The following is a 27,049-nucleotide window of genomic DNA, read 5'->3' as shown; positions in this document are numbered from 1 at the left end:
ATATAAAAACAAGGACAAAACATAAGAGACTCTTAAGTACAGAGAACAAACAGGGTTGCCGGAGGGGTTGGGGTGGGGGGTGGGCTACATGGGTGAGGGGCACTAAGGAAGACACTTGTTGGGATGAGCACTGGGTGTTATACACGGGGGATGAATCACTGGAATCTTCCTGAAATCATTATTCCACTATATAACTAACCTGGATGTAAATTAAAATAAATAAGATGGGAGCAGTAACACTGCCGCTAAGTACTGCCATACAAAATAAATTACGTAGCGTTTTATTTAAAAATAAAACGGTTCTAGAATGAGAATTAACCTTATTACTTGAAAGATTATTGTAAATATCGGGGCACAGTTTTGATTTTGCTTCATGGCAAGAAATACTAATGGTATACTTTTGTATCTTTAAGATCTATTCTAGCCGAGAACTTGAAGAAACATTAAATAAAATCAGGGAAATATTGTCAGATGACAAACATGACTGGGATCAGCGTGCCAATGCAGTAAGTTTTATTTTTTGTTTTCTGACCCCTTTCCTCTTTTTTTCACTGTTCCAAAGACATGGACGTTGGGCCGTATTACTACATAGTATCTGCTTATGAAAGAGTTTGCTGGCTAACATTTCTTTCTGGAAAATACTTTGAGGTGATCGGAATTCGCTTAGGTAGGGTCAGTTTTCATTGTTCGTGCTGATCAGCGCAGTGGAGCCTGGCTCACACGTTTGTCTGTCTCCCTCCATGTGCCGCCTCTTGTCTGACCAGGAAAATGTGAGCTTCACTGATGTCCCAGGGCAGTGGCTCTGTGGGCTGTGGCGAACGTAGTTGTTCCTCAGCAGTGTCCTCAGCTCGTAGAAGGGCTTCCAGTAAAGCAGGTCGCTTTGCCTGCATGCCCGATAGTCACATGGTATTGACAGAAGTCGATGACAGTATGTTTGTCTGGCTTGCTTTCTTTCCTCGTATACATCTGAGTACAATAAATATTTTTCACCCATGATTTGAAAAGAAAAAAGTCTCATATGCTTAAGAATATTTTATTTAGGGGAGCCTGGTGGTTCATTCGGTTAAGCTGGACTTCAGCTCAGGTCATCATCTCACGGTTCGTGGGTTCGAGCCCCACGTCGGGCTCTGTGCTGACGGCTCGGAGCCTGGAGCCTACTTCGAAGGGTTTCTATGTCTCCCTCTCTCTCTGCTCCTCCCCCACTGTATTCTGTCTCTCTCTCAAAAATAAATATTTTTTAAAAACTTTTTAAAAAGAATATTTTATTTAGGGGGCACCTAGGTGGCTCGGTCAGTTAAGTATCCAACTCTTGATTTCAGCTCGAGTCATGATCTCACGGTACATGGGTTCAAGCCCCGCGTCAGGCTCTGTGCTGGCAGCTTGGAGCCTGCTTGGGAGTCTCTGTCTCTCTCCCTCTCTCTCTGCCCCTTCCCCACTTGCATGCATTCTCTCTCTCTCTCTGTCTCTCAAAATAAATAAATAAACCTAGGGGCGCCTGGGTGGCTCAGTCGGTTAAGCGTCCGACTTCAGCTCAGGTCAGGGTCTCGCGGTTCGAGGGTTCGAGCCCCACGTCAGGCTCTGTGCTGACAGCTTGGAACCTGGAGCCTGCTTCGGGTTCTGTGTCTCTCTCTCTTTCTCTCTCTCTCTCTCTCTCTCTCTCTCTCTCTGCCCCTCCCCTGCTCACTCCCTGTCTCTCAAAGGTGAATAAATGTTAAAAAAAAATTTTTTTTTAGTAAATAAATAAATCTAATTTTGAAAAAGAATATTTTATTTAGCCTAAATTCCTTAATAAAATATTTGATAAATATTTTTAAAATAACATCTACATTGACAAAGGACTGTATATGTTAAAATTTGTAAATTTGTCAGATTTACATCTGAGATTCCAAATAAGTACCTCAGTACCCCCAAAAAGCCAGAGAAAGGGTTCCATCTGAAGTCTTCCACTTGGAGAGCAGCCTGTTCTCAGTCTCCACTTTCGTTAATAAATCGCATATGGCTTTCTGAAAATTGGCCTTGAGGATGCTACAAACAAAAGAATGTTAGCTTCTCTTTAATAGGAAGTTTACATATTTTAAAGTATTAAAGTAGTTTAACAGAAAATGTGTCCCATCTTTGTTAAATATGGCTCATTATTCTGTCTTCAGCTCTGAGATTAGTATGAGACAGGACGACCTGTATCATAGGGCATCTGTGGAGAAACAGGACAAATTAAATGTTGTCAATATAAAACACAAACTTGGTACTTAAGAGTTTCCTGTTGGGGTGCCTGGCTGGCTCAGTCATTGGAGCATACAATGCTTAATCCTTGGGGTCGGGAGTCCAAGGAGTTGTGAGTTCAAGCCCTGCTTTGGGTGAGATTACTTTTTTAAAAAAATGAGTGTTTTTCTTTTACTTTGAAACAGCCCTTTTGGAAACATATAGATGGTCTTTTAATTTAAAAAAAAGTTTTTTTGTAATGTTTGTTTATTTTTGAAAGAGAGAGAGACAGAGTGTGAGCAGGGGAGGGGCAGAGAGAGGGAGACACAGAATCCCAAGCAGGCTCCAGGCTCCAGGCTCCAAGCTGTCAGCACAGAGCCCGACGCGGGGCTCGAACCCACAAACCGCAAGATCATGACCTGAGCCGAAGTCGGAGGCTTAACCGACTGAGCCACCCAGGAGCCCCTAATTTTTTTAATTAGAAAAGTGACATAGGCTCATTTTAGTAAGTGAAACAGTACAGAAGTTTTATAAGGAAAAAGTTAATAGTTTACTTCGTATTGGGGAAACAAATGTTTTCATTTTGGAGTATACCCTCTTCTCTGTATATGTATGAGAAAATAAACAGCCCCCTCCCCACTCCTTTTATAAAAATAGAGATCATACTAGATATATTACTTAATAACTTATTTTCATTCACTTTCATAAATTGTGCCCATTCAGTACATTTGCTATAGGTGCCAAGCATATAATAGTTGCTCAGATATTTATTGAACGCAGATCAATATGTACATATATTCCTTAGTTGCAAGATACCATGTAATTTACTAACCCATTTCCCATTCGATGCACTTACCAGTTACTTTTTCTTTTTTGCTATTTTGACAGCATTGCAATAAACATCCTTATACACATTTATAACACTGGTGTTCTATTTTTGTAGGCTAAGTTTTTTAAAGTGAGGTTGTTGGGTAAAGAATAGTTACAATTTTATTTTAGTAGATATTGCCAGAATGTTTTGAACAAAGGTGTCAGTAGCTCGTAATCTTCCTTACAATAAGAGCGTCTGTTTTCTTTCTCATACTGGATGCAGTGAAGTCTTTAAGTTTTGCTAGTCTGATGAAGAAAAATGAAGTGTCTTTATTGTAATTAGCATTTGCTTATCTCTAGTAAGGGTGAGCACATTTTCATGTATTTATTTGGCTCAATTTAATATTGGGTTATTTGTCTTTGTCTCACTTTATTGTCATTCTTTGTGTATTGTACTCCTGTGTTACAAGTAATTTTTTCGTACCGTATTGTGATTTTTGTTTTTAGTTACTCTTGCTTAGGTGTCTTCTGACTTCAATGATAGTCTCCCTTCGTTATGTGCTTTAAGATTACGTAACTATTCTTTCAGATTTTTTTGTACTATTATAGTATCTTTTGTACCTTTTTCATTGTTAATCCATCTGATTTACAAAGATCTCTTAGAATTTTAGAGAACCTCAGAGTTTACTGTGAAATTATACATAATGGAGATGATGGGTAAACTTTTAGCTTCTCATTATGTGTGGGCACAGATGTGCACTGGTGGGTATGTTTTGATTATGTGATTTTATTAGGTATGTCGGGTGCTAGCATGGAACACATTTGTCAATCCTGTATTAAAAAGTCATGCTAAAGGTTAGAAACAGGGAGAAAGAGCTATTTCTGTCACAAAGTACCTGTGACCGTGTTGAAATACGAAGCTGGCACAGTAGTTGGTCCATTGGATTCTGTACTTTTGCTTATGGGTGAGTGCAGGTTGCAGATCTGGCTCTTTTAAAAATAATCTCCTTGGGAGGTAGTGGTGATGTTTCCCGGTTTGACTGCACTTAATGCCACTGAATTGTATGCTTTAAAATGTTTGAAATAATTTTATGTTAATGTGTATTTTACACAATAAAAAGACTCCCTTAAAACTTTAAGATTTACTTACCTATTCATACATCATGTATGTCCATTATGTTTATAACTAAATCTATATATAATGTTCTTTTCCAGAAAGCTTTTTGTGGTTTGCATGTTTATAAAATACATTTAATGCTGGTAAAAGGTCTGAATGTAGTTATACAAATATACTGAAATGTTATTTTTTAAATTTTGTTTAAATAATGAAGTTTTGGTAACTTTTTTTTTCTTTTTTGCACTGACACTGTTTATGTCAATAATGAAAATTCTCTTTACTTTAGCTTAAGAAAATTCGATCATTGCTTGTTGCTGGAGCTGCACAATATGACTGCTTCTTCCAACATTTACGCTTGTTGGATGGAGCGCTTAAACTTTCAGCAAAGGATCTTAGATCCCAAGTGGTTAGAGAAGCTTGCATTACTGTAGCGTAAGTATGTTCTTTTTGGATTTGTATTTTTTATGAGTAAATTTAGTACTCAGTGATTCAGTGCTCATTAAGTAAAGCAGTAGCAGGATAACCCAAAAACAGCATGTATGTGATCCAAAAATAATTTTTATTATAAATAAGGATTCTGTTTGTGTGATTTCTTTCCTTCTTTCCTTCTTTCCTTCTTTCTTTCTTTCTTTCTCTTTCTTTCTTTCTTTCTTTCTTTCTTTCTCTTTCTTTCTTTCTTTCTTTCTTTCTTTCTTCCTTTGCTTTCCTTTCCTTTCCTTTCCTTTCCTTTCCTTTCCTTTCCTTTCTTTCTTTTTTAATCTTTCTTAACAAAAACGTTAAAATGTGCTTATATATCTAAAAGCCCACCGGTTCATTTTTGATCACTGAGTGTGTAAGAAGAAAATGAACGGGTCTGAGAACTATTCAGTTTTCTCTTTACTGATTTGGATAGTAACTGATTTGGATTTGCTGACTTGGATTTCCAGTTCTGAAATTTTAACAATTATTCTGGAATTGTAGCGTGTCATTAACTTATCAATATCTAAGTTTATTCCGTATGTTAATATTCTCCCAAAATTCTAGTATGGTATGACAGTTACATTTCTTTTGCCTCTACTTCTGATATGAGTACTGTCGTTGTATAAACATTCCTTTGAAGATAGGGAACACAAAGATGTCTACTATTAATATTTCTAATCAGAATTCTGTCCTGGTCACAGCAGTGGAGGAAAAGCCCAGGAAATAAAAACTGTGAGGATTGCTAGAAAAGGAACAAAACTGACATTATTAACAGATGATACAATTATCCATGCAGAAAACCACAAGAATGTGTAGGTAAATTATTATAATTAAGGGACGACAGCAAGATGCCAGATGCAAGTCAATGTACAAAATAACTTAGTGTCTCTTAAAAGCAATAATAAAAAGGAAAACAAAAATCTACAAAACAGAACCTTGAAAAATATTTCGTGGCGAGAGCTCTGCTTCTAGCTGATGATGCAACAGAGCTGGTACAGGACTAGGTGTCCCGGAGGAACGTGGACGAAACGTGTAGAACAGCTGCTCATAGATGGTGGACAGTGGACAGAGCAGGACTCTGATTCTGGAAAGAAACCAATCCGTTGAGCAGTATGATCAGCGCAGGGTGACCAAGAGACACTTTCTGGACCTTGGAGAAGGAAGAAGGAAACCAAGCAGAGCAAGACCCTTCCATTGAGTTGAAGAAGAAACAGAGACGGGAGTTGTGGAAGGCTGGAGTGGTCACCACTCGCGATGCAGAATCCGGGAGAGTAGGGAGAGAAACGGAAGAGAGCTCTAGAGATGGAGCTGCGCCAGCTGGGTCCCATGAGTCTCGCCTGATGCTGATCTGCGCGTGTGACAGGGGCAGCTCCCTGAGGTTGGGAAAGAACTGTTGCTGGGAGCTAGAAGGCAGACAACAGTTCCCAGAGCTCATGTGGGCTGCAGAGATTCAAGTTCCGAGGAGTAGGATGCAGAAACCCAGTTGAACACCCAGGACATTTGGTAGCGGTCCCAGAGAGGCCGTTGTATGGGGATGGCACTAAAGTAGTTCCAAAACAAGGCTCCTTCCAATAGACTGATAAAGATCACACTGATTCCCAAGTGCCTCACCAGCCTTCCGGAACAAAACTCCCTTTTTAAGGGACGACCACACTATCTGTTTGCTTGCTTCTGGTTTGAGGTTCCTTTTTGCCCACAAGTCTAGACATTCGAAAACTGAAAGTATAACTGAACAGTAGTAAATAAGCCTGAGTCAGAGTTCCTCTTTGAATCAAGAGCCTGAGGTTTGGAGCTAACTGTATCCCAACAGTGTATTCTAAATAAGATACACAGAAAAGAGCCAACACTGCAAGCATTGTGAGAACTGTGCGTGATTACAACATCCTTTCTAAGTGTCCTGACTAAATCACGCAATTAAAGGCTGAATTTCGTTGTTTAACTGCAGAATTGGGAAGAGAAGACAGATGTGCTTTGGGTCACCCAGCTAACTGGCGTGTAGTAGAGGTGTATCTTCAGTCAAAAATTCTGAAACCCTACCCCAAAGGTGGAGTATTGCTGACTAAAATAGTGGTAGTACCATTAATAGAAATAGGGGCTGCCTTGAGGAGTAGTGATTGCGTAAGATTTTGAACAGATGTTGAATTTAAGATCGATATCGGAGCGTCAGAATAAAAATACTTGATGGATGAAGACTAATAAAGGTCAGGACAATCAGGGCTGAATGTTTTTACCTGTCAAGATAATGGTTAAATTCTGAGATCAGATGGCTTCTCTTTGCATTGTAAAGAGAGAGTAAAATGCCAGATTGCAGCTTTGGACTGGACAGTTGAAAGGGGGGAAAAGAGGGAAATGAGTAATATTTGCACTTCCCTTTCTCTTTTGCTTTTCTGCTGTTCGAACTGTTTAAAATAAAAATTTTAAGTTAATTCAACGAGAATATTTTTCAAGTATCTGATTCTACCTATACTTACCATTAACTTAAAAACAAAACAACATTCTTTGGTCTTCCTTTGTAGACATCTTTCAACAGTTTTGGGAAACAAGTTTGATCATGGCGCTGAAGCCATTGTACCTACGCTTTTTAATCTCGTCCCCAATAGTGCAAAAGTCATGGCAACTTCTGGATGTGCGGCTATCAGGTTCATCATTCGGGTAGGTTCTTCTGTCTTCCTCCCTCTCTCCTCCCCTCCCTCTTTTTCAACATACTTAAATAAGTCGTTGGCATTTTTATTTATTTACTTATTTACTCACTGATTTATGAAATAAAAGCAATACGTGCTTATTACAGTTATATAGAACATTTAAATAATACAGAAGATTTTGAAGTAAATACGCTTGCATACAGAATGTGATATACACATGTGCATGTACTTAGGTGTATGTGTAATTACGTTACAGGTAGTAACGGGCAGATATCAAACAGTAAAACTGTTATAGGCAGTGGTATGATAGGCAAATTCTTAATATTTCTCATCTTCCATATCTTGAAGGTGCCCCCAAAAGAACAGTTAAAAAAAATAAATCTCCCGTCTTGAATTCTCTTCTACCATTAATCAGTCTAGCCATTCAGTATATACTTTTGCAAACGTCTGTTCTATGCCTATACAAACAGTATTTAGTACAAAATATAAACCTATGTTTATATTTTACCTATATATAAATAATACTTTCTCACTTGGTTTTTTCAACTTCATGAACTTGGGCACCTTCTCTTGTCTGTACGTTTCATTCTTCTTAACGTCTAGATTGTTCTCTGTTAAAAGGCATTGACATTAAGTCATCTTTATGGAGTCCTTTCTTTCCATCCTTTACCAACATTGTGTATTATCAGTCACTTACAGGTCTTATAATTTAATACATGGGAATATTATTTCATATTCTGTACTTTGCATTTCTTAGATTATTAGAGACATTGGCTACTTTTTTTTCCTTTCAGAATTCTTCTATGGATTGCCCAGTTTATACTCTTGGTACAGTTTCTCCTCACTGATTTCTAAGGTCTTTTTTATATATCATAAGTATATTGATTCTGTGTTACATATGTTTTACATATGTTGCAGGTACTGTTTTCTACCGGTCTGTCGGTTCTTCAAATGTTGTTTAAACTATTGTTTGTTATATAGAGAACTTTTAAATTTTTATGTATTGAGACAATGTTCCTTTTGTGGTTTTTGTTATAGTTAAAATGACTTCCCCTATTTCACAATTATAAAAATATCCAGTTTAACATTTTTATAATTTTGTTTGTTATGTTTAAATCTAACTGGATTTTGTTTCTGTGTGAAATACAGATATCTAACATGATTTTCCCCCCAAATACAAAATGAGTTGACTCAGTGGCATGTATAATTCAGTCTTTTTTGCAACGGCAGCATTTTCATACAGTAAATTTCCATTAAGCGTATGGGTTTGTTTCCTGAGCTCCTATTCAGTTTCTTTGGTCAGTTTATTCTTTCCTATTAAAGGAATGAAATTTCTTTCTGATGTTGCTGCACCAGAAGGTTTTTTCAGCGGTAAAATCAAATGGCTATTTAAAAAGCTATGAATTTATCTTTGAAGATGGTCCGTTTTTTCTGTTTTAATATTTTTTTAAGGTTCTCTAAATCCAGAAAAATAACAGAAATTATTGAGGTCTTTGTTTTGTCTTGAGTCTAATGGGAGTACTTTAAATACAATGTTTGGTGCAGATTTCTTTGGATACTCTATGTTAGGTTAGGGGAACTTCCTTCTGTTCGTATTTTGCTAAATTTTGATCAGGAATAGATGTGAAATCTTACCAGCTTCTGTGTAATATCTTTAGAAATGGTTCTCTTTTTAGTTATCCATTGGACATTCATTGAACTGGATTCTGCTTGGCCGTTGTTTGTTACGATACTGCTGGATTCATTTGGCTAATACTTCAGATTTTGGCATTCGTTTTAATATATGAGTCTTTTTAGAATTTCCTGTACTTTTCTTATTTTATATATTTTATTATTACATTATTCTATTGTTAGGGCTTGCTGACCTTGGAAGTTCTATAATAATTTTTCAAATGTTTTAGACCCTGGGCCCTTTTGCATTTCACTTTGAATTGTTGGTTATTTGTATTTTCTTAGAATATTCTTTTCATATAGAGTTTAAGAATCTTCAGCACGATGTGGTATACTGTCTTCTCTTAAGTTAAAAAAATAATGCCTCTGTAGCACTGTGGTTCTGTACCATTTTTTCTTGTTTTAATACTAATTTTCTTTTTTTTTTCTTTTTTAACTTGCCAGAGGCATTGTTTCTTTTATAAGCCTCAAATTTTAGTTTTGTTGGTTCCAGCGATGTTCTTCAGTTTTTTCTAACTTTTTAGTTCCTATAAGTTTCTTAATTCCTTTCTTTGACCTGCTTTGGCTCCTTTTCCCCCCTTAGATCTTTGTAGTATGTCCTTAGATAATTTGTTACAGTTTTTGTTTTGTAATATGATAAGGCTGTAGGTTTTCTTGGATTTTGGCATGAATCATTTAGATTTACCACATTCTCTTTATATTTCTTTATCACTTGTAATTTCCATTTCAACATCCTCTTTGAGTTACATGATGATACTTCGTTTTCAGATGGTTCTTTTGTTGCTCTTGTCCTTAGTTCATAATTTCATTACATTCTAACTAGGGAATTTGATCACACAGTTTCTTCTTCAGTGAATGCCTTAAATTTTATTTGTGTCTCAGTACATCATAAATTTATATAGGTGGTCTTTTAGTACTTGCAAACTACGGAATTTGCTTATAAAGTACTTTGTTCATGACTAAATCCAACTTGATATTTTCTATTATTCCAATTCTTCATGGTCTCATTTTTTAAAAAGGTAATTTATCTAAAAAATTCTGATTCTGTTTTTTGTCAATTTCAGTTTCCTAACAGTTCTTACTTTATTTTATGTGTGGTCAAAGTTTTTTACTATTACTGTTTTGAAATAGCGTTTCTTCCTGTAATTTCTGTTTTCTGTTCATTGTGCTTTTTCTTACCTGTTTCTTATTTTCTTAGAAGTTCCTTATTCTTTATCAGTGTCAGGAATAGAACCTGTTTTGCTTCCCCCACCTTTTAAAAAGACTACCTTTTGTCTAATTCATGTCATTTTCCCCTCAAACGTTAAATTGAATAAAAACATTTTCATGTCCAGCAGTTGGAAATTGCAGTTTTTTTACTTCTTTCTCTCCTGGCCATTGGCTCTTCCCACCCACTTTTTAGTTGGTTCTGAGTAATTTCTGTTTGGTTTAGTGTGTTCTCAATTTTCATGTATGTTTACTTTTGCATATTTTAAAATGACTTTTCTTTACCCTAACAGAGCTAAAAAGTTGGACTTCAGGTTCATATTCCTTTTTTCTCAGAATTATTTACCTTTCATTCATAATTATTTTCACTTTTTATTGTGTCTCTAAGAACTGAGATCCCACTTGTTTCTTTCCTAGAAAAGCAAAACTAAAGACTTGCGGAAGCTTTCCAGGTGTTAGGAGTTTTCCTCCAGCAGAGACTTCGAACTTCTCTAGTGCTTCCCTTCCACAGTGTACAAGAGTTTCTGATGAAGATGAATTTTCCTTAAGTTGTATTAATTTTTGTGGATCAGTTATTTATTGCTTCTGTTTTCTTTGCTAGGTTTTTGGGTGTTTTTTTTTTTTTTTTCCTGTTACTCTTGTTATACAGTTTTGGAACCTTCAGTATCATTTATCATTTCTTGGATAATTTTTTTGTTTTTTGCCTTACAGGTGTATGTTCTCAAGAAAAATTCCTTTAAATTCTACTTATGTGACAATACCCATGCTGCCATTCTGAGGCCTTATACATCATACATTGTTTTCCAACTTCTTATTTTTCATAAGCTTGTTTAATGTTATTGATACACTACCCTGTCATCTCACTGAAAATACAAATCAGGTGGTTTTGTTGTTTTATGTTATTTCCTATTTTCTGTATTTTGTCTGTCTCCCAGAAGACTCCTTCCTTAGATTGCTGTCTTTGACTTCTAATTCTTTTTTTAATTCTAAAGAAGGTTTTTATTTTTCGGTTGTCAGCTTGCATTCCTAAACTAAAACCTGAATTGTCCGACTTGGTGTTTGGTTGAACGCTTCGTCTGTAATTGTAACGTTCACTTTTTATTTTCCTTGGGTACAGCTCTCCCTGAATGTGACATAGCAATAGTTAGGCCAGTGTATCTCTCCGTACGTGCCACTGTGTTGAATCGTGTTCATCAGCAGTAGGGTTTGGGGAGGTTATGAAGGGAAGAAGAGGATGGTAGGTAAGACCTACGCGGTGTGTTGCGGCTGGAGAGTCTCCTTGGGCTCGGGGTCCGTGGCAGTGTTTGGGAATAGGCTCTTCTGGGCGCTGTAGGGAGCACGTCCACAGGGCCCTTCTATGCGGAGTGTAAGTTCAGTAGCCCACAGGTCAGCACTCCCTTGTGCGCTTCTCATTGGAGCAACTTCAGGTCTGTAGGTAGCCTCCCTCTGAAGCAGCTGAACAAAGTTGGCTCTTTTATTTTGGTTGAGTTCACTCTAGCTCACAGATGTGCCACACACACTCCTCTTCGGTGAAAGACTGGTTTTTCCAATACCGGAAGCACTTCTGCAGAGAGCTGCGTTCCCCAGGGTCTCGCCCCTTCCCATTATGGCCCACATGCGACAACTGGTTGATGTGGAAGTTGACGTTGGGGCCGTTCGGAACCAATTCGAGCTGCTCTGAAGGGCCATTTGAACTCCAGAGCTCCCTAACGGCTTTTAGCGAAGAGATCCTAAGGCCCAATCACAGATGCATTTCTTCCTCGGCCCACCCCTGCCTCCTTTGCCCTCCTTCCACAGGCGTTGATCCCAAGGGCACTTGGTAGTATTCTACATGCTAGACTTCATCTCAGAGCTGGTTTCCTAGGTAATCTGGCCTGTACCATTAGCTCAGAAGAAAAAATAGGGTATGTGAAGCATCAAATATGTCTGCTTAGGTTACTATTTTATCCTTCTGTCTATTGTGTACTTTTCAGTGTTCACTTCACTGGAGGAATGTAAAATTACAAATAGAAATCAAAACATTACATCTGTTGAACTTTACCTGAATTCTAGACAGCTGTGGTTTAGCCACAGTGAAACTTCCATTAAAATCACCATTTCCGAGTGCATTCCCAGCAGGTAGGGTTGCAGGCTCACTCTGGTTACTCGCTTTGATGGCCTACTAATTATTCTCTTCCACCGGCCGTAGCTGTGGCACTTCAGAGAGTTTGGCAGATGCAAGCCCAGTCCTGCTAGGGCTCCCGCCCCCAAACACACTGCCCCGACAGTTCTTTGCAGTTACACAATTAACTTCTCTTAGGTAGTATTACAGCCACACCTGTCCTTCTGAAACTATATCGTCATTACTGTTATTTAAGTGGGGGAAACCGTTTGACAGGTTTGATTTCTTTCCAGATCTCATTTTATGGTCTTTTTGTTCTGTTCTAATATATCTAAATACTTGGTTGTAAGGCAAATAGAAGAGATTATGTGAAGCGGACTATATTTCTCAACCTTTTCTAAAACATCTTTTTCAGCATACTCATGTACCCAGACTTATACCTTTAATCACAAGCAATTGCACATCAAAATCAGTTCCTGTAAGGAGGTAAGTTTTGAGAAAAAACTAATTTAGTATAGTTTTATATTATGTTAAATTCTTAATTCTGGTGCAAAACTTAGTTGTCACAAATTTCTTGCCTTCTGGAAACCTTAGTAAACTTTTGCATCTCGTGTCCTACAAGGAAAAAGAAATGACCATTACAACCACCCGTGTTTTCCAGATTTCTCCTTTTAAGCTTTGGTTTCTTTGGGCCACTCGTTGCCTCACTTTCAGAGAGAATGGAGTCTGGAACCAGGCCTTTGCTAGAGTCCCACAACTGCCACTTGACTGTTCTACTTGGGCAATTTACACTGCTCTGCACGTCAGTGTGTGTATATGTTAGTACCGCTGATGATGTCGACCCCATGCCATTGTGAGGATTAAATGAGGCAGATCCACATGAGTAGAATTCATTAGAGTGTTTGGGACAGAATAAACAGCCACACCAGGTCAGCCTGTCAGTCTTTCTCTGTCTTGTGATTTCTGCTGGTTTTAATACCATCGGGATCACCATCAATACTAAAGACAACGAAAACAAGATTTGTACGTTTGATGTTTAAGAAAATTGTGAAGAGTCAGGGGCGCCTGGCTGGCTTAGTCAGAAGGGCACGTGACTCTTGATCTCGGGCGTGAGTTTGAGCCCCATGTTGAGTATAGAGATTACTTACTTACTTACTTAACTTACATAAATAAAGAAATAAATACATAAATATATAGATACTACAGAAAAAATTGAAGAATAATACTACGTGATTTCGCTTACATGTGGAGCCTAAGAATAAAACAAATGAACAAACATTCATAAATACAGAAAACTAATTAATGGTTGCCAGAGGGGAGGGAGATGGGCAAAATAGATTGAAAGGGATTAAGAGGTACCAACTTGAACTTTAAATAAGTCACAGGGATGTCAAGTACAACGTAGAGAACATAATCATGATATCGTTTACCTTTGTATGGTGACAGGTCATAACTATCGTGAGCATTTTGTGATGTCACATCACTAGCTTGTATGCCTGAAACTAATATAATATTGTATGTCAACTACAATTAAAAATAAGCTTTAGAAATGACTTTAAAGACATTTTTAAGTACCATATTGTATATGCTAGTATGATGCATGTACCCATCTGTTTTGAATTCATATTCTTTTCCTGATCTCAATTTCTTAACTGCTTTAAAATTTTGTTGGTTTGATTTACTTTATTCAAAAACCATCTCAAACAATTTTTGCAAGACAGCAGATATAAGAAAATCAAACTACATTTTTATATTTGCAGTGAAGGATGTTTAGTTCAAAACAATTTAAACTATAGTCCTATCTGATCATGTTTGATATTACCTCTGTTCCTATATGCTTATAAAATCTGTTCTTACTCCTTTGGTCATTATTGCTTGAGTAACAAAACAAAGAAAATTGTAAAGAATCTCTTTTTTTTTACTTGATAAATCTATGTATTTAAGTACTTTGCTAGGAAGAAGCTGAAAGAGGTATTACTGCCTTTAAGTGGTTCAGAGTTTTGGTGACAAGTGTTCTGTCACCTGTCTCTTATGTCCAGGGTCAGCAAATGACAGGTCGCTGGTCAAATCTGGCCAACAGTCTAGTCTGATGCAGTCTGCAAGCAAAGACTATTTCTTTCATTTTTGAAGGGTGGTTATAAAGGGAGAAAGAAGAAAAGTACGAGTTAGAGACTGTTTGTGGTTCACAAGGCCTAAAATCTCTGTGCCTGGCCCTTTACCGAAGAGGTTTGCCAGTCTCTGTCTTAACACCGAGGAAAGTGGTAACTAGAGAAATAGGAATGTAACAGAGAAGAGGGAGTCAGGAAACGCGTCATAAAATTGCCTTGAGGGGTGTCTGGGTGGCTCAGTCGTTTAGGTTAACCGTCAAACTTTGGCTCAGGTTATGATCTCACGGTCTGTGAGTTCGAGCCCCGCTTCAGGCTCTGTGCTGGCCCCTCAGAGCCTGGAGCCTATTTCAGGTTCTGTGTCTCCCTCCCTCCCTCTCTGTTCCCCAACTCCTGCTTGCACTGTGTGTTTCTCTCTCTCTCTCAAAAATAAACATTAATGAAGGTTTTTAATTTAAAAAACAAATGCCTTGAAAATGGGAAGCAGTTCAGTAACTGTAGGGGAATTGAGTGGGTGTTACCTAGGCAGAGATGTAAAGCTTCTGAGTGGTGCAGAGCCATCAGACAGGCCATTGAGGCCAGAACACGTGATAAACGGAAGGTTACAGTAGGAAAAGAGGCTGATGTGAGTGGGGGAGGGCGGCCAGGAGTAGGTTAAAGTCAGTGTAGAGGGCTGTGAACGTCTACGAAGAGAAATTTTGACATTGCTTCATACTCGGACAGTTTTTGGTGAGGAGGTAATGTCATCCATCTTTTTATTTCAGCTATGACCAGTGATTAAAAAGGAACAGTGAGAGGGGCGCCTGGGGGGCTCAGTCAGTTAAGCATACAACTCTTGGTTTTGGCTCAGGTCATGATCTCACGGTTCGTGAGTTCAAGCCCCACGTCGGGCTCCATGCTGTCAGTGCAGAGCCTGCTTGGGATTTCTCTCTCTCTCTCTCCCTCTCTCTTTGGCCCACCCCCTTTGTACTCTCCCTCTTTCTCAAAATAAATAAATATACTTTTAAAAAAAGGGACAATGAGAAATATTGGTTTAATTAAGTAGGAATTATTGTTCTTGTAGCTCATGTAAGAGGGGCAGGGTCTGAAGTAAGCTGTATTGGTGATCACTGATTACAGATTTTATTCAGTAAATAAATCCAAGGGATTTAAGGGTATAGAAATGAGAACTTGATCATTGGATATAGATCAGATGCTTCACACTGGGAGTTCTGCAGTCAGAATGCCAGGGTTTAGGTCCTATCACTTTGGGCAAGTTAACTTAACATTTTCTAAACTATACAGTGTGGGCTAAAAGAATGGATTTGAGAGGGTAAGAATTAATTTGTCCTTTCGTATGTAGTGTTTGAGCTGACAGTCTCTGCCAGTGTAGACATGTCCGCGAGCTGGTTGAAACTTTGACTTCACGGCTGAATGAAAGAACCAGTGCTGGAGGTAAAGGACTAGATGTGAGCAGCATAGCTGATAGTCAGAGCTAAGGGTATAGATGATTCAGATGATGTTTCCCAAGTAAAGGCTATGAAACAGGTGGGTTACAAAGAGCACCAACCAGGTCAACACTTATTTAAGGGAAGGTGGAGGAAAAGTGTTAATAAAAGAAGAAAAATAGGGGAGAACTGTGTCATCAGATGCCAAGAAAGAGAAGCTCAAGAGTGAGACAGTTGAAGGAGTCGAGAACTAGAGGGTATAGGAGGAAATATACACTTGATTAAAAATTACGTGTATGCATGTTTAAGAAAACAGATGTGGAAATGGAAGATCCGTTCCATCTTTCTTGGTCACCTTTGTATGTCTTCAATTTCTAGTGCATAGTAGGTGCTCCATAAGTATTTTTTAAAATGAAATAGTATTAAGTTTTATAATTGACACACATTTTAAGTTAAAATCATGGGGAACCCTGAAGGTTTTTTTGAACTGTGTAGCATAGGAGTAGTTGGAGCCTTAAAGTAGTTAAGTATTTGAGAAGTTACAGTAACTAAAAACATGGGGTTCCCCGGGTGGCTCGGTTGATGAAGTGTGTGACTGTTGATTTCAGCTCAGGTCATGCTTTCATGGATCGCGGGATTTAACCCTGCGTAGGGCTCTGCCCTGACAGCATAGAGCCTGCTTGAGATTCTCCATTTCCTTCTCTGCCCTTTCCCTGCTTGCGCTTTTTCTCTCTCTCTCAAAATAAATAAATAAACCTAAAAAAAAAAAAAAAAGATAACCTAAAAATATCTCATACTTTAAATTTAAAAAAAAATTTTTTTTTTTAATGTTTATTTATTCTTGAGAGAGAGACAGAGCGTGAGTGGGGGAGGGTCAGAGAGAGAGGGAGACACAGCATCTGAAGCAGGCGTCAGGCTCTGAGCTGTCAGCACAGAGCCCGATGCGGGGCTCAAACTCACAAACTGTGAGATCATGACCGGAGCTGAAGTCGGACGCTCAACTGACTGAGCCACCCAGGTGCCCCCCCTTGTACTTTAATTCAGAGAACAAAGTACAGTAGAAGAAAGTGCTAATTAACAATTAGCTTTAAATAAACATAACTTAACGTAGTGTTATAACATTTAGTTATAATTAACTTATTTTTCAGGCGCTCATTTGAATTTTTAGATTTATTGTTACAAGAGTGGCAGACTCATTCATTGGAAAGGTATGTATTAACTCTTCCTTTCCTGCTTCCCTCTCCTTCCCATTATCACCAGTTCTTTAGAAGTTGATGGTATTGGTTTTGCATGATTTCTCCTTTTGCTTAAAAGCTATTTATACTGGTTTTCCTTTAAAGCTGTAATGTAGTCTGATTCCTCTTACTTGGTGCACCTATGATTTTCTTCTTTACATATGGGGTGAATGAGGATCTCTTAAGTAGGATGGATTAAATAAGATACTGCAGGTTAAATTGGACAGAAATTTTAAAATGTATCTCCAGACAAGTGACCTAGGTTTCCTGAGGTATAATTAATCAAGTAATGAATGATTTAAGATGGAAGGAAGGCACTTCTTTTCAGAGGAAAAAGATTTTAAGAAGAGAGAGATTCATTGGAAAGTTTCTCCATACCAGCTGTCCAGTATCATTGGTTAGGTATATACTGGGCAGTATCTCTTGCAGCTCTGAGATGAACAAGAGAAAAATGTAGGCAGCCAGCTAGCTAGTTGGCTGTTTGCACGGTATAATTTCAAGTTTGAAGTTTGGCGTATACCTGCATTTACATGGAAATTGTAAGAACCTATTCACAGCCTTTTTTTTTTTTTTTTTAAATAAGTTTGTTTCGTGTAGGCATGATATAATTCTAAGTTTCCTTTAAGTTCTTTGTGGCAACTACAATTTAGCTTGGTCCAGATCATAACTGATCATACTATTAGCAGATTATTTTTTACATTGGTGGGTTAGTGAGAACCACACCAAAGGGGTTTTTTTATTCGTTGAGAATTTAAAATTTAAGCACTGTACATTTATACGTTATTTGGACTCTATAAAAATAATTATATTCAAGTTTTTAATATTTGACTTGTCAGGAGGAAACCATCCATGAATGAAATATGTGGGGTTACGATTAGATTATCAGAAACTCTTACAATCTTAGATTATTACGCACTAATTAATCTTTTTACCTCCCCTGCCCCTTTGTGATTAATTTGTAACATATAGGCAGTATGATTTGTGGTGAAATATAGTTTTACTCATGAATCTAAAGGTGTTTGGGGCACCTGGTTGGCTGAATCGGTGGAACATGCGACTCTTGATCGCAGGGTTGTGAGTTCGAGCCCTTTGTTGAGTGTAGGGATTGCTTAAAAATAACAAAATCTTAAAAAAAGTAATATGTTTTGTTTTCATAGACATGCAGCTGTCTTGGTTGAAACTATTAAGAAGGGGATTCATGATGCTGATGCTGAAGCCAGAGTGGAGGCAAGAAAGTAGGTCTATAATGTATTTTTGTCACATCTTAAACATACTTGGGTCTTTTCTTTGAAAAGAATTACACCGGAAGAATGAAAATATCAGCAGTGTCTCAAGTATTCTACTACATCAGCCCTTTAGTAAAATTGAGATAGATTTTTCTCCATTAAATCTGTATTAGATGTGCAGACTCAGTTGGTAGAGTCTACGACTCTTCATCTTAGGGTTGTGAGTTTGAGCCCCATGTTGGGAGTAGAGATTTTTTTTTTGTATCTGTACTGGATGTCTAACGGTGGACTTCACATTGTCATTTGTATCATCGTCAGTATTCCTATTCCATCATAACACCTTCACTTTCATTATGAATAAAAATAACTGTCACTTATTGAGAATGTGCTAACTACCTGATACTGTGGAGCAGTTGGTATACATTACTGTCTAGTCTTGGAAATGACCTGCAAACATGCTATCTCTGTAGACTGGCAGCAGAAGTTTGGAGATTCAGGGGTTTTTTCGCGGCCATGCAAACAGTAAGGATCACGACCAGATTTTGGACTGAGATCTTTTCTCAAAAGCCTGCCATCTTTCCACCAAAACTTGTTAGATTTAGAAAGTATTCACTTGATAGGTGGTGGATATATTAATATGGTCTCATCTTCATTCGTCGTGAATGTGCACATTTTATGTAAAGCTATTACTTTATATTCTTTTGTTGTTACTTGTTCTTTTGTTTTACAGGACATACATGGGTCTTAGAAACCACTTTCCTGGTGAAGCCGAAACGTTGTATAATTCACTTGAGCCATCGTATCAGAAGAGTCTTCAGACTTACTTAAAGAGTTCTGGCAGTGTAGCATCTCTTCCACAATCAGACAGGTCCTCATCTAGCTCACAGGAAAGTCTCAAGTAAGGTCATATAAATGATAATTACTGATTTCTTACTCTCTCTCCAACTCCCGGTAGTTCCGTAAGTTAGATGGTTGGGTGTCTGCTTGCTTCCCCTTCAAGCCTTAAAAGAATGATTACTGGAAGGTGTGGTTGACCTTTGAACAGTATGGGGGTTAGGGGCATCAACACCCCGTGAAGTCGAACATCCGCATACAACTTGACCCGCCCAAAACTTAACTGCAGATAGCCTGCTGTTGACCGGAAGCCTTACCGAGAACATAAACAGTTGATGGGCACGTTTTGTATGCTGTATGTATGTTATATACTGTATTCTTACAATAAAGTAAGGTAGAGGAAAAAATATTGGGAAAATCATAAGGAAAAAACACATTTACAGTACTGTACTGTATTAAAAAAATCCTCATGTAGGCGGACCCACTCAGTTCAGATCTGTGTTGTTCGAGGTCAGCTGTACTTACTCGTCTCTTGGTCTGTTGTTGCAAGGGTTGGATTACATGCTAGTGTAACTTCTTTTCAGGCAAAGAGTGTAGTGATTCAGATTTTGTGTCTGTGCTTTCATGCCTTTGATAAAGATTGGGAAGCACTAATTTATATATATATATTTTTTTAGTACCCCCAAAATAGTTGGTACAGTAGACCGCCCATTTCTAGGGCATTATAATGGAGGAATTGTAATGGGGATTCTGAAGTTATCTTCAGAACCCTTACACCGCACCGTGTGACTAGTAAACACACTGCTTTCCTTCCTTGCCTTTGCACAACTGAAGACTTGAGCCGATTCCTCAGTGGCAAAGTGGATCAGGGGCAGATTCACTAGTATCTGACTCACCTCTGTGTAATCGCATTCTCATTCTACCGGCTTCCTCAAACCCTTCCTGCCTTGGCAGCCTTAACCCTAACTTTCTATCTCTCTAGCCCTGTGAGATTGCTAGAATTTCTGATGCCATGTCTACTCCCTAGGGTGGCCCCAAGTAGCTGCAGGTCTCCCCAGGGAAGAACAGTTCACAGAATGTGAGCTCACCTCTGTGTAATCTGTGGGACCGCACCAAGGTTGCTGGTTGCTTGGCAGGGCCCTGATGCAGGAGTGGGACGAGGGAGAGGCAAGTGAGGCACCCAGGGCACAGGATCCAGGAAGGCGCTCCCGGTGTTTTGTGAGTGCTGTACTTACGTCCAGAGAAAAAGCAGATACGATCCATTTCAGTGTAATTATCGTAGGAATAATTACCTTTCCTACCATGAACCTGTCTGGGGTCTTTGCTCCTCTTCCCGCACCTTTAAACCTTGTAGATAAACTTCCCTGATCCCCTAGACATACCTAGACATATTATTTACCTATGGGCTGCAGAATAGCATTATAATGAAAGATAATCAAGTTACTAAGGCAGGGGCACCTGGTGGCTCAGTCGGTTGAGCACCGAGTTCCGCTCAGGTCAGTATCTTGCGGTCCGTGAGTTCGAGCCCCGCATCGGGCTCTGTGCTGACAGCTCGGAGCCTGGAGCCCGCTTCGGATTCTGTGTCTCCCCCTCTCTCTCTCTGTCTCTCTGCCTCTCTCTCTCTCTCTCTCTCTCTCTCTCTCTCTATCTCTCTCTCTCAGAAATAAACATTTAAAAAACATTTTTGTAAGGATAACTAGGGCAGATGGATTCTTTGAGATGATCTGAGCTGTTTTGCTTTCTAATCGTTGGTATTATCCTCAGCAGTAGCCCTCAGCCTCGTTCCTCTTGTCCCAGGCAGTTACGCTCAGCACGGCCGTAGGCAGCGTGATACCTACGCGGTAGCTGCCTGAAGTGCCGTTGGCCGCGCCCATTACGGCTTAGGTGAAGAGGCTTTGGTCACGCTGAACTCCCTGTGTGCTGGTGATGACACTACCCCTGTCTCCTTCTAAGGAAGACATCTTGGGGTACAGGGGTTGGAGTGTGCTTTATTGAGTCTTGCGTGGTGAGCACTGTGATGGGTGCCGAGGACCCGAGTGAACAACAGCAGGCCGGTTGCTTGTCTTTGTAGAGCTTGTGGTCTCTTCGCTGCTAGTTATCTCATTTCTGCTCCACAGCTGAGGGACCACACTGTTCCGAAGTGATTTGTAAAAGGAAAATTAAAATGAAATTAAGACAACTCTTCAGAAAACTCAGTATTTCATTGTTCTGAGAAGAGTGATAAATTACATCTTCTTACTAAAAGCATTTATTTTTACCTTGCAGTCGCCCTTTTTCTTCCAAATGGTCTACAGCAAACCCATCGACTGTGGCTGGAAGAGGTAAACTGTCTTTTTCTAAGCAAGAGTCCAAGCATGTTGTACTGAATAACAAAGTAAAGCTACGTTAGAAGTCATGTTACTATTTAAAATTGTTTTCGGGGCGCCTGGTGGGCTCAGTCGGTTGAGCGGCCAACTCTCGACTTCGACTCGGGTCACGATCTCAAGGTCCGGGGATTGAGCTCCGGATCGGGCTCTGTGCCGATGGCGAGGAGCCTGCTTGGGACTCTCTCCCTGCCCCTCCCCACCTCGTGTGTGCGAATGCTGTCTCTCAAAATACATAAACGTTTAAAAAAATAATAAAATGATTTTCTCACCATGGGCCACATCAGAACAGTTTAAAAGCTACTGCTTTTAACTGTGTAGTGAGAACATTTTATGCAGGAAGCTAATACCACATATGTACGTTGTACCTACATTTGTATACCATATACGTATACTCCATATACGTATACTACACACAGTATGTACAACGTGGTATATGTAATTATATGCACATGATATACACATACTGTACAGAATAGAGTATAAGCCAGGTTCTCTGAAGCACCGCTTACCTTTACTTGCGATGCACTCTTTTTTGTTTCACTTCCTTAAAACGTTGGTCATGACCCACTCTGTTGATTTCATGGCCTATTCATGGATCATAAGTCACAGTGTATAAAAGTCTTCATTTTTAAAACTGAAAACTGCAGGCCAGAAATCGAATGGCTCAATCTGCTTTGCCTAAGAGGGGTAGAATTTGCATTATTTTCTGAATAACCATATACTAGACTGGTAGCTCTCCTTGCATGTCTCTGATAGTAAGGAAAACACTGCTGTCTTGCACGTATCTTGTACCGTGCTTCCTGTGCTTTATTTTCATGAATCAGTCATAGACACCCTCTCGTCATCTGCAGAGCAGTTGTGTGAATGTCACCAATATAGAGGTTTTTCCCATTTTACGCAAGAGGAAAGTGAGGCCAAAAAACACTGGGAAGACTGTCCAAGAAGATTTAGGGGTAACAGGATTGAAACGGAAGGACCCCGACCTGAAAATACTGCGAAGTGCTTTCCGGTGTCCATTTGTGCACCACTCCCTCTTTGACCCTTGGTCGTCACGGACTAGCTCGTCTTGTTTTCAAGGCGATGTAACTTCCTTACTGTTCGTGCCGATTTAAATCGTATACGCCGCCTCTGCTCTGTTTCCCGTAGTGTCGGCAGGCAGCAGCAAAGCCAGTTGCCTTCCCGGAAGCCTGCAGCGTTCACGAAGCGACATCGACGTGAATGCTGCTGCTGGTGCCAAGGCTCACCATGCTGCCGGGCAGTCTGCGCGAAGCGGGCGGTTGGGTGCAGGGGCCCTGAATCCGGGTTCCTACGCGTCACTAGGTAAGGCCGCTCTCCGTGGGGTAGCGTCCGTTGTTTTCTCCCTGGTCTCAGCGAAGTCAGGCGACCGCGATATCTTAATCACCTCTTGTCCATTCTCCCCAGTTAAGGATAGTCTGCATCTTTTAATAGAATTCCGTACTTAGGACATAGTTGGAAGGTACTCAAGCTGCCTTGTTTCGACTTTTCCCTTGTCATCCTCCCGAACATCCACATCAGAGGAACAGTTCTTGACTCCATAATTTGCCTATAGAATTTGCACCCTTCTGTGCTCCTGCCACACCCAACCACTGCCTACTTGAGGAAGTTGGAAAGGGCTTTGGCCTTGTAGCCAGCTTCTGTTCCCTTACCACGAGAAAGCCTTTCGGGGATCTGGGGAAAGTGCAAAGCTTAATTATAATCAGAGCTGAACCATGTATTCCCAGAGCTATTTGGAGTTTGTTTTTTATGCTTATCGACTTCATGTTTTTTAGTTTATTTATTTAATAATCTTTACACGCAGCATGGGACTCAAACTCACGACCCCAAGACTGAAAGCTGTGTGCTCTTCCAACGGAGCCAGCCAGGTGCCTCTGTGTGTTAATCAACTTTAAAAGTTTGAGGCTGCTGATTCATATTGCTTATCTCTATTTTTGTGCTTCATTTTTTTTTTTTCCTCTTAGGTAGTACAGGTAGAACCCTAGGCAGGCAGATCATTGGAACGCAGTAGGAAGTGCAGAGATAGTAGGATGAATTGTAGTACGTGATAAAGTGTGGCACAGCAACAGTCAGTGAAGAAAGGATACATTACTCGGTAAATAGGGTTTATAAAAATATAAAAATTTATTCCAGGGGCACCTGGGTGGCTCAGTCGGTTAAGTGTCCGACTTTGGCTCAGGTCATGATCTCATGGTTCGTGGGTTCGAGCCCCGCGTTGAGCTCTGTGCTGACAGCTCAGAGCCTGCAGCCTACTTCCGATTCTGTCTCTAGCTCTCTCTGCCCCTCCCCCACTTGTGCTCTGTCTATCTCTAAAATGAATAAACATTAAAAAAAATTTTTAATCCAGAGGACTAAAAAGTTGGAAAGCAACTTGATGAAACCAAAGTACTTGAGTATTCATCTCTTCTCAGATTGGGGAAGGAATTTCTAAACGTAAAAGCCAAAAGCCAGGAGGGAAAAGTCCCTCTGATTTCAGTCTTAAGTGTAAAAATATAAAACTGAGTGGCTGAAAACTTAAAGGGGATAATTATACCAAGAAATAAAAAAGAATATTCATCATGTTTTTAATAATAGATATTATTAGAGTCAACCTTGATATGTAAACAAAGGACGTATGATTAAATTATGATATGTACTTAAAATACTAGGCAGCCATTAACGAGTAGTATTTTCAACAAAGATCAAATGAATGGTACCTAACAATGTGATAATTTCATCATTTTATATAAAAGTATACATAGATAAATATATATGGACTGAGATGTTAAATATATATGAGATGTTAAATACATATGGACAGAGATGTTAAAAAAGATGTTAAAAGTGGGTTGTTTAATGCTTTTAATTTTCGTAAAACGTTTCTGTGTTACAAAGTGAAAGGACAGAAATGTTCCCTTGTTAGGAATGCAGTGTGACTTGAGTATATGAAAACGAATCAACTAAGTACGCTCTATTAATAGAGTAATAGGACAAAACCACAAAAACCACAGTTGTTTCAGTAGATGCAGAAAAGGCGTTTGACAAAACCCAACACCTTTTTGTGAGAATACTAATCAACAAACTAGGAATGGAAGGGAAATTTGTGAACCTAGTGAAGAACATCTATGAAAAACCCAGGGCTAACATCATCCTTAATGTGACAGATGGGATACTTTCTCAAGACCAGCAGCAAGAAGAGAATATTCCACCCTTGCCCTTCCCAACAACATTACCGTGGAGGTTCTAGCCAGGTCGTTAAGGCAAAAAAAAGACATCAAATGTGTCCAGATTGGAAGAAAAGTAAAACTGTCTGTGTTTGCAGAAAACATGATCTTATGTAGAGAAAATCCTAAGGAATCCACAAAAAAACTATTAGAGCTTAAAAATGAGTTCAGCAAGGTTGCAGAATACAAGGTCAATGTACAAAAATCAGTTGTATTTCCGAATGCTAGCAACGAACAGTTTGAAACAATATCGATTATAACAACATTAAAAAGCATAAAATACTTAGCAATTAATATAACAAAAGAAGTGTAAGACTTCTCTAGGAAAAACCACTCCCGTGTTTCTTCTTTACTTTCACACTAATAATGCTGCTGACACCAGACGTGTGGGTTTTCCACACCAAACAGTTCTCCTGCACCAGCTGGGTGTCCTACATTTCAGTTCCGTTCTGACACTAACTACAGTAAGCACAAACCTCACAGGTTAAGGGCTCAGTCCCATAAGATCGCCCCTGTCTGCCCCCACCCTGACACTTGAGGCATCACGTGCAAACCCAGCTTGTCACCCAAGCTTCTGACCAAACCAGCCATAAATCAGAGGCTCCCATAACTTCTTCAGGTTCAATTAATTTGCTAGCCTGCCTCACAGACTCGAGGAAGCAGTCTATTTACTAGATTACTGGTTTATTACAAAGGACTTGTAAAGGATGTGAATGGGCAGTCAGATGAACCACATGGGGCAAGGTCCAGAAGGGTCCTTGGCACAAGAGCTTCTGTCCCCATGGAGTCACAGCGTGCCACCTACCTGGTACATTCACCAACCCAGAAGTCTCTGAACCTTGTACTTTGGGGATTTTTAGGGAGGCTTCATCCTATAGGCATGATGAGTCATTAACTCAGTCTTCAGCTTTTCTCCCCTTCCCAGAAGATGAAGAGTAGGGCTAAAAACTCTCAAGCTTCTAATCATGGCTTCATCTTTCTGGCGACTAGCCTCCGTTCTGAAGCTCTCCAGGAGCCACCAGGAATCACCTCAGTAGAACAAAAGACACTCCTGTCACCCAGGAAATTATAGGGGTCTTAAGTCAAGGTATCTGTCAGGCACCAGGGTCAAAGACCAAATATTAGAACAAAAGATATCCTTAGTGCTCTTACAATTTAGGAAATTTCAAGGGTCTTAGGTGCTCTGTCTCAGGAACCAGGGGACAGAGAACCAAGGGCAAAATTTATACATATATATATGTATATATATATATTTATATGTGTATATATTTATTTATTTTCACACTTGTTCACTGAAAACTATAACCTATAGTAAAAGAAATTAAATAAGATCTAAACTGATGGAAGTACACCCAGGTTCTCTAAAGACTTATTATTAATATAGCAAATTCACCTACAGACTCCATGTAATCCCTGTCAAAAGTCCAGGTGCCTTTTTATAGAAATAAGCAGATCCTAAAATCCATATGAAAATGCAAGGGATCAAAACTAGATGAAACAATTTTGAGAACAATCTTGAGAAAGTCGGTGGGCTCAACACTTCCCAGTTTCAAAGCTTAAAGGCTAAAGTAATCAAGTCTCTGTGGTACTGGCATAAGGACAGACATAGAGACCAGTGTAATGGAGTTGAGGGACCAAAAATAAACCAGTATATTTATGATCAGTTGATTTTTTTCACAAGGGTGCCAAGACCATCCAGTGGGGAAAGAATTCTTTTCCACCAGTGGTGCTGAAACAACTGGGTAGCCACTTGCCAAGGAATGAATTTGGATCCTTCCCTCACACCATATCCAGAAAGTTAACGCAAAATGGATCAAAGAGCCAAATTTAAGAGCTAAAACTATAAAACTCTTGGAAGAAAACATACGTGTAAATTTTTGTAACCTTGGATTTAATAATGTTTTCTCACATCCTACGCCAAACACACAAACCATCTAAGAAAGGAGAGATAAACTGGGCTTCATCAAAATTTAAAACTTTTGTGCTTCAGAGGGCACCATCAAGAAAGCGAAGGGACAGAACAGAGAATGAGAGAAAACGTTTGCAAATTACGTATCTGATATTAGGGACTTAGATCCCAATTACATGAAGAACTCTTAGAGCTCAGTAACAAAGACAATTACGTTTAAAAGCGGGCAAAAGATTTGAATAGACATTTCTCTAAAGACAACATATTAATTGCCAGAAAGTGCATGAGAAGATGCCCACCATCATTAGTCATTAGGAAAGCACAGATCAGAAGCATAATACGCTATCCCTTCATATCCACGAGGGTGGATGTTACCAAAAAGATGGACAGTACCAAGTGCTGGTGAGCCCTTCACACGATGCTGGTAAGAACGCTGCTATGGCAACAGTTTGGGAGTTTCGCACGAAGTGAAACGGTTACCGTGTGACCTAACTGTTCCACTCCTTGCTGTATATCTAAGATAA

General features: G+C 39.3%; 1 protein-coding gene across 50 annotated transcripts in view; it reads left to right on the top strand.

The window, feature by feature from the left end:
• The window catches only part of CLASP2 (cytoplasmic linker associated protein 2), a 180,418-nt gene that overhangs the window by 75,623 nt on the left and 77,746 nt on the right, over positions 1-27,049 (top strand). For all 50 annotated transcript variants that reach the window (XM_078432528.2, XM_060638093.3, XM_060638088.3 and 47 more), the window contains 9 exons: positions 414-506; positions 4,413-4,558; positions 7,102-7,237; positions 12,621-12,691; positions 16,886-16,945; positions 18,130-18,207; positions 18,929-19,096; positions 21,298-21,353; positions 22,545-22,718. In XM_078432528.2, coding sequence (XP_078288654.1) covers positions 414-506; positions 4,413-4,558; positions 7,102-7,237; positions 12,621-12,691; positions 16,886-16,945; positions 18,130-18,207; positions 18,929-19,096; positions 21,298-21,353; positions 22,545-22,718 — 982 coding nt within the window. The remainder of the gene's footprint in view (positions 1-413; positions 507-4,412; positions 4,559-7,101; positions 7,238-12,620; positions 12,692-16,885; positions 16,946-18,129; positions 18,208-18,928; positions 19,097-21,297; positions 21,354-22,544; positions 22,719-27,049) is intronic.

This window comes from Panthera onca, chromosome C2 (assembly GCF_046562875.1).
Source record: "Panthera onca isolate mPanOnc1 chromosome C2, mPanOnc1 haplotype 2, whole genome shotgun sequence".
NCBI lineage: Eukaryota > Metazoa > Chordata > Mammalia > Carnivora > Felidae > Panthera > Panthera onca.
This window is presented reverse-complemented; position numbering and strand designations above follow the sequence as displayed.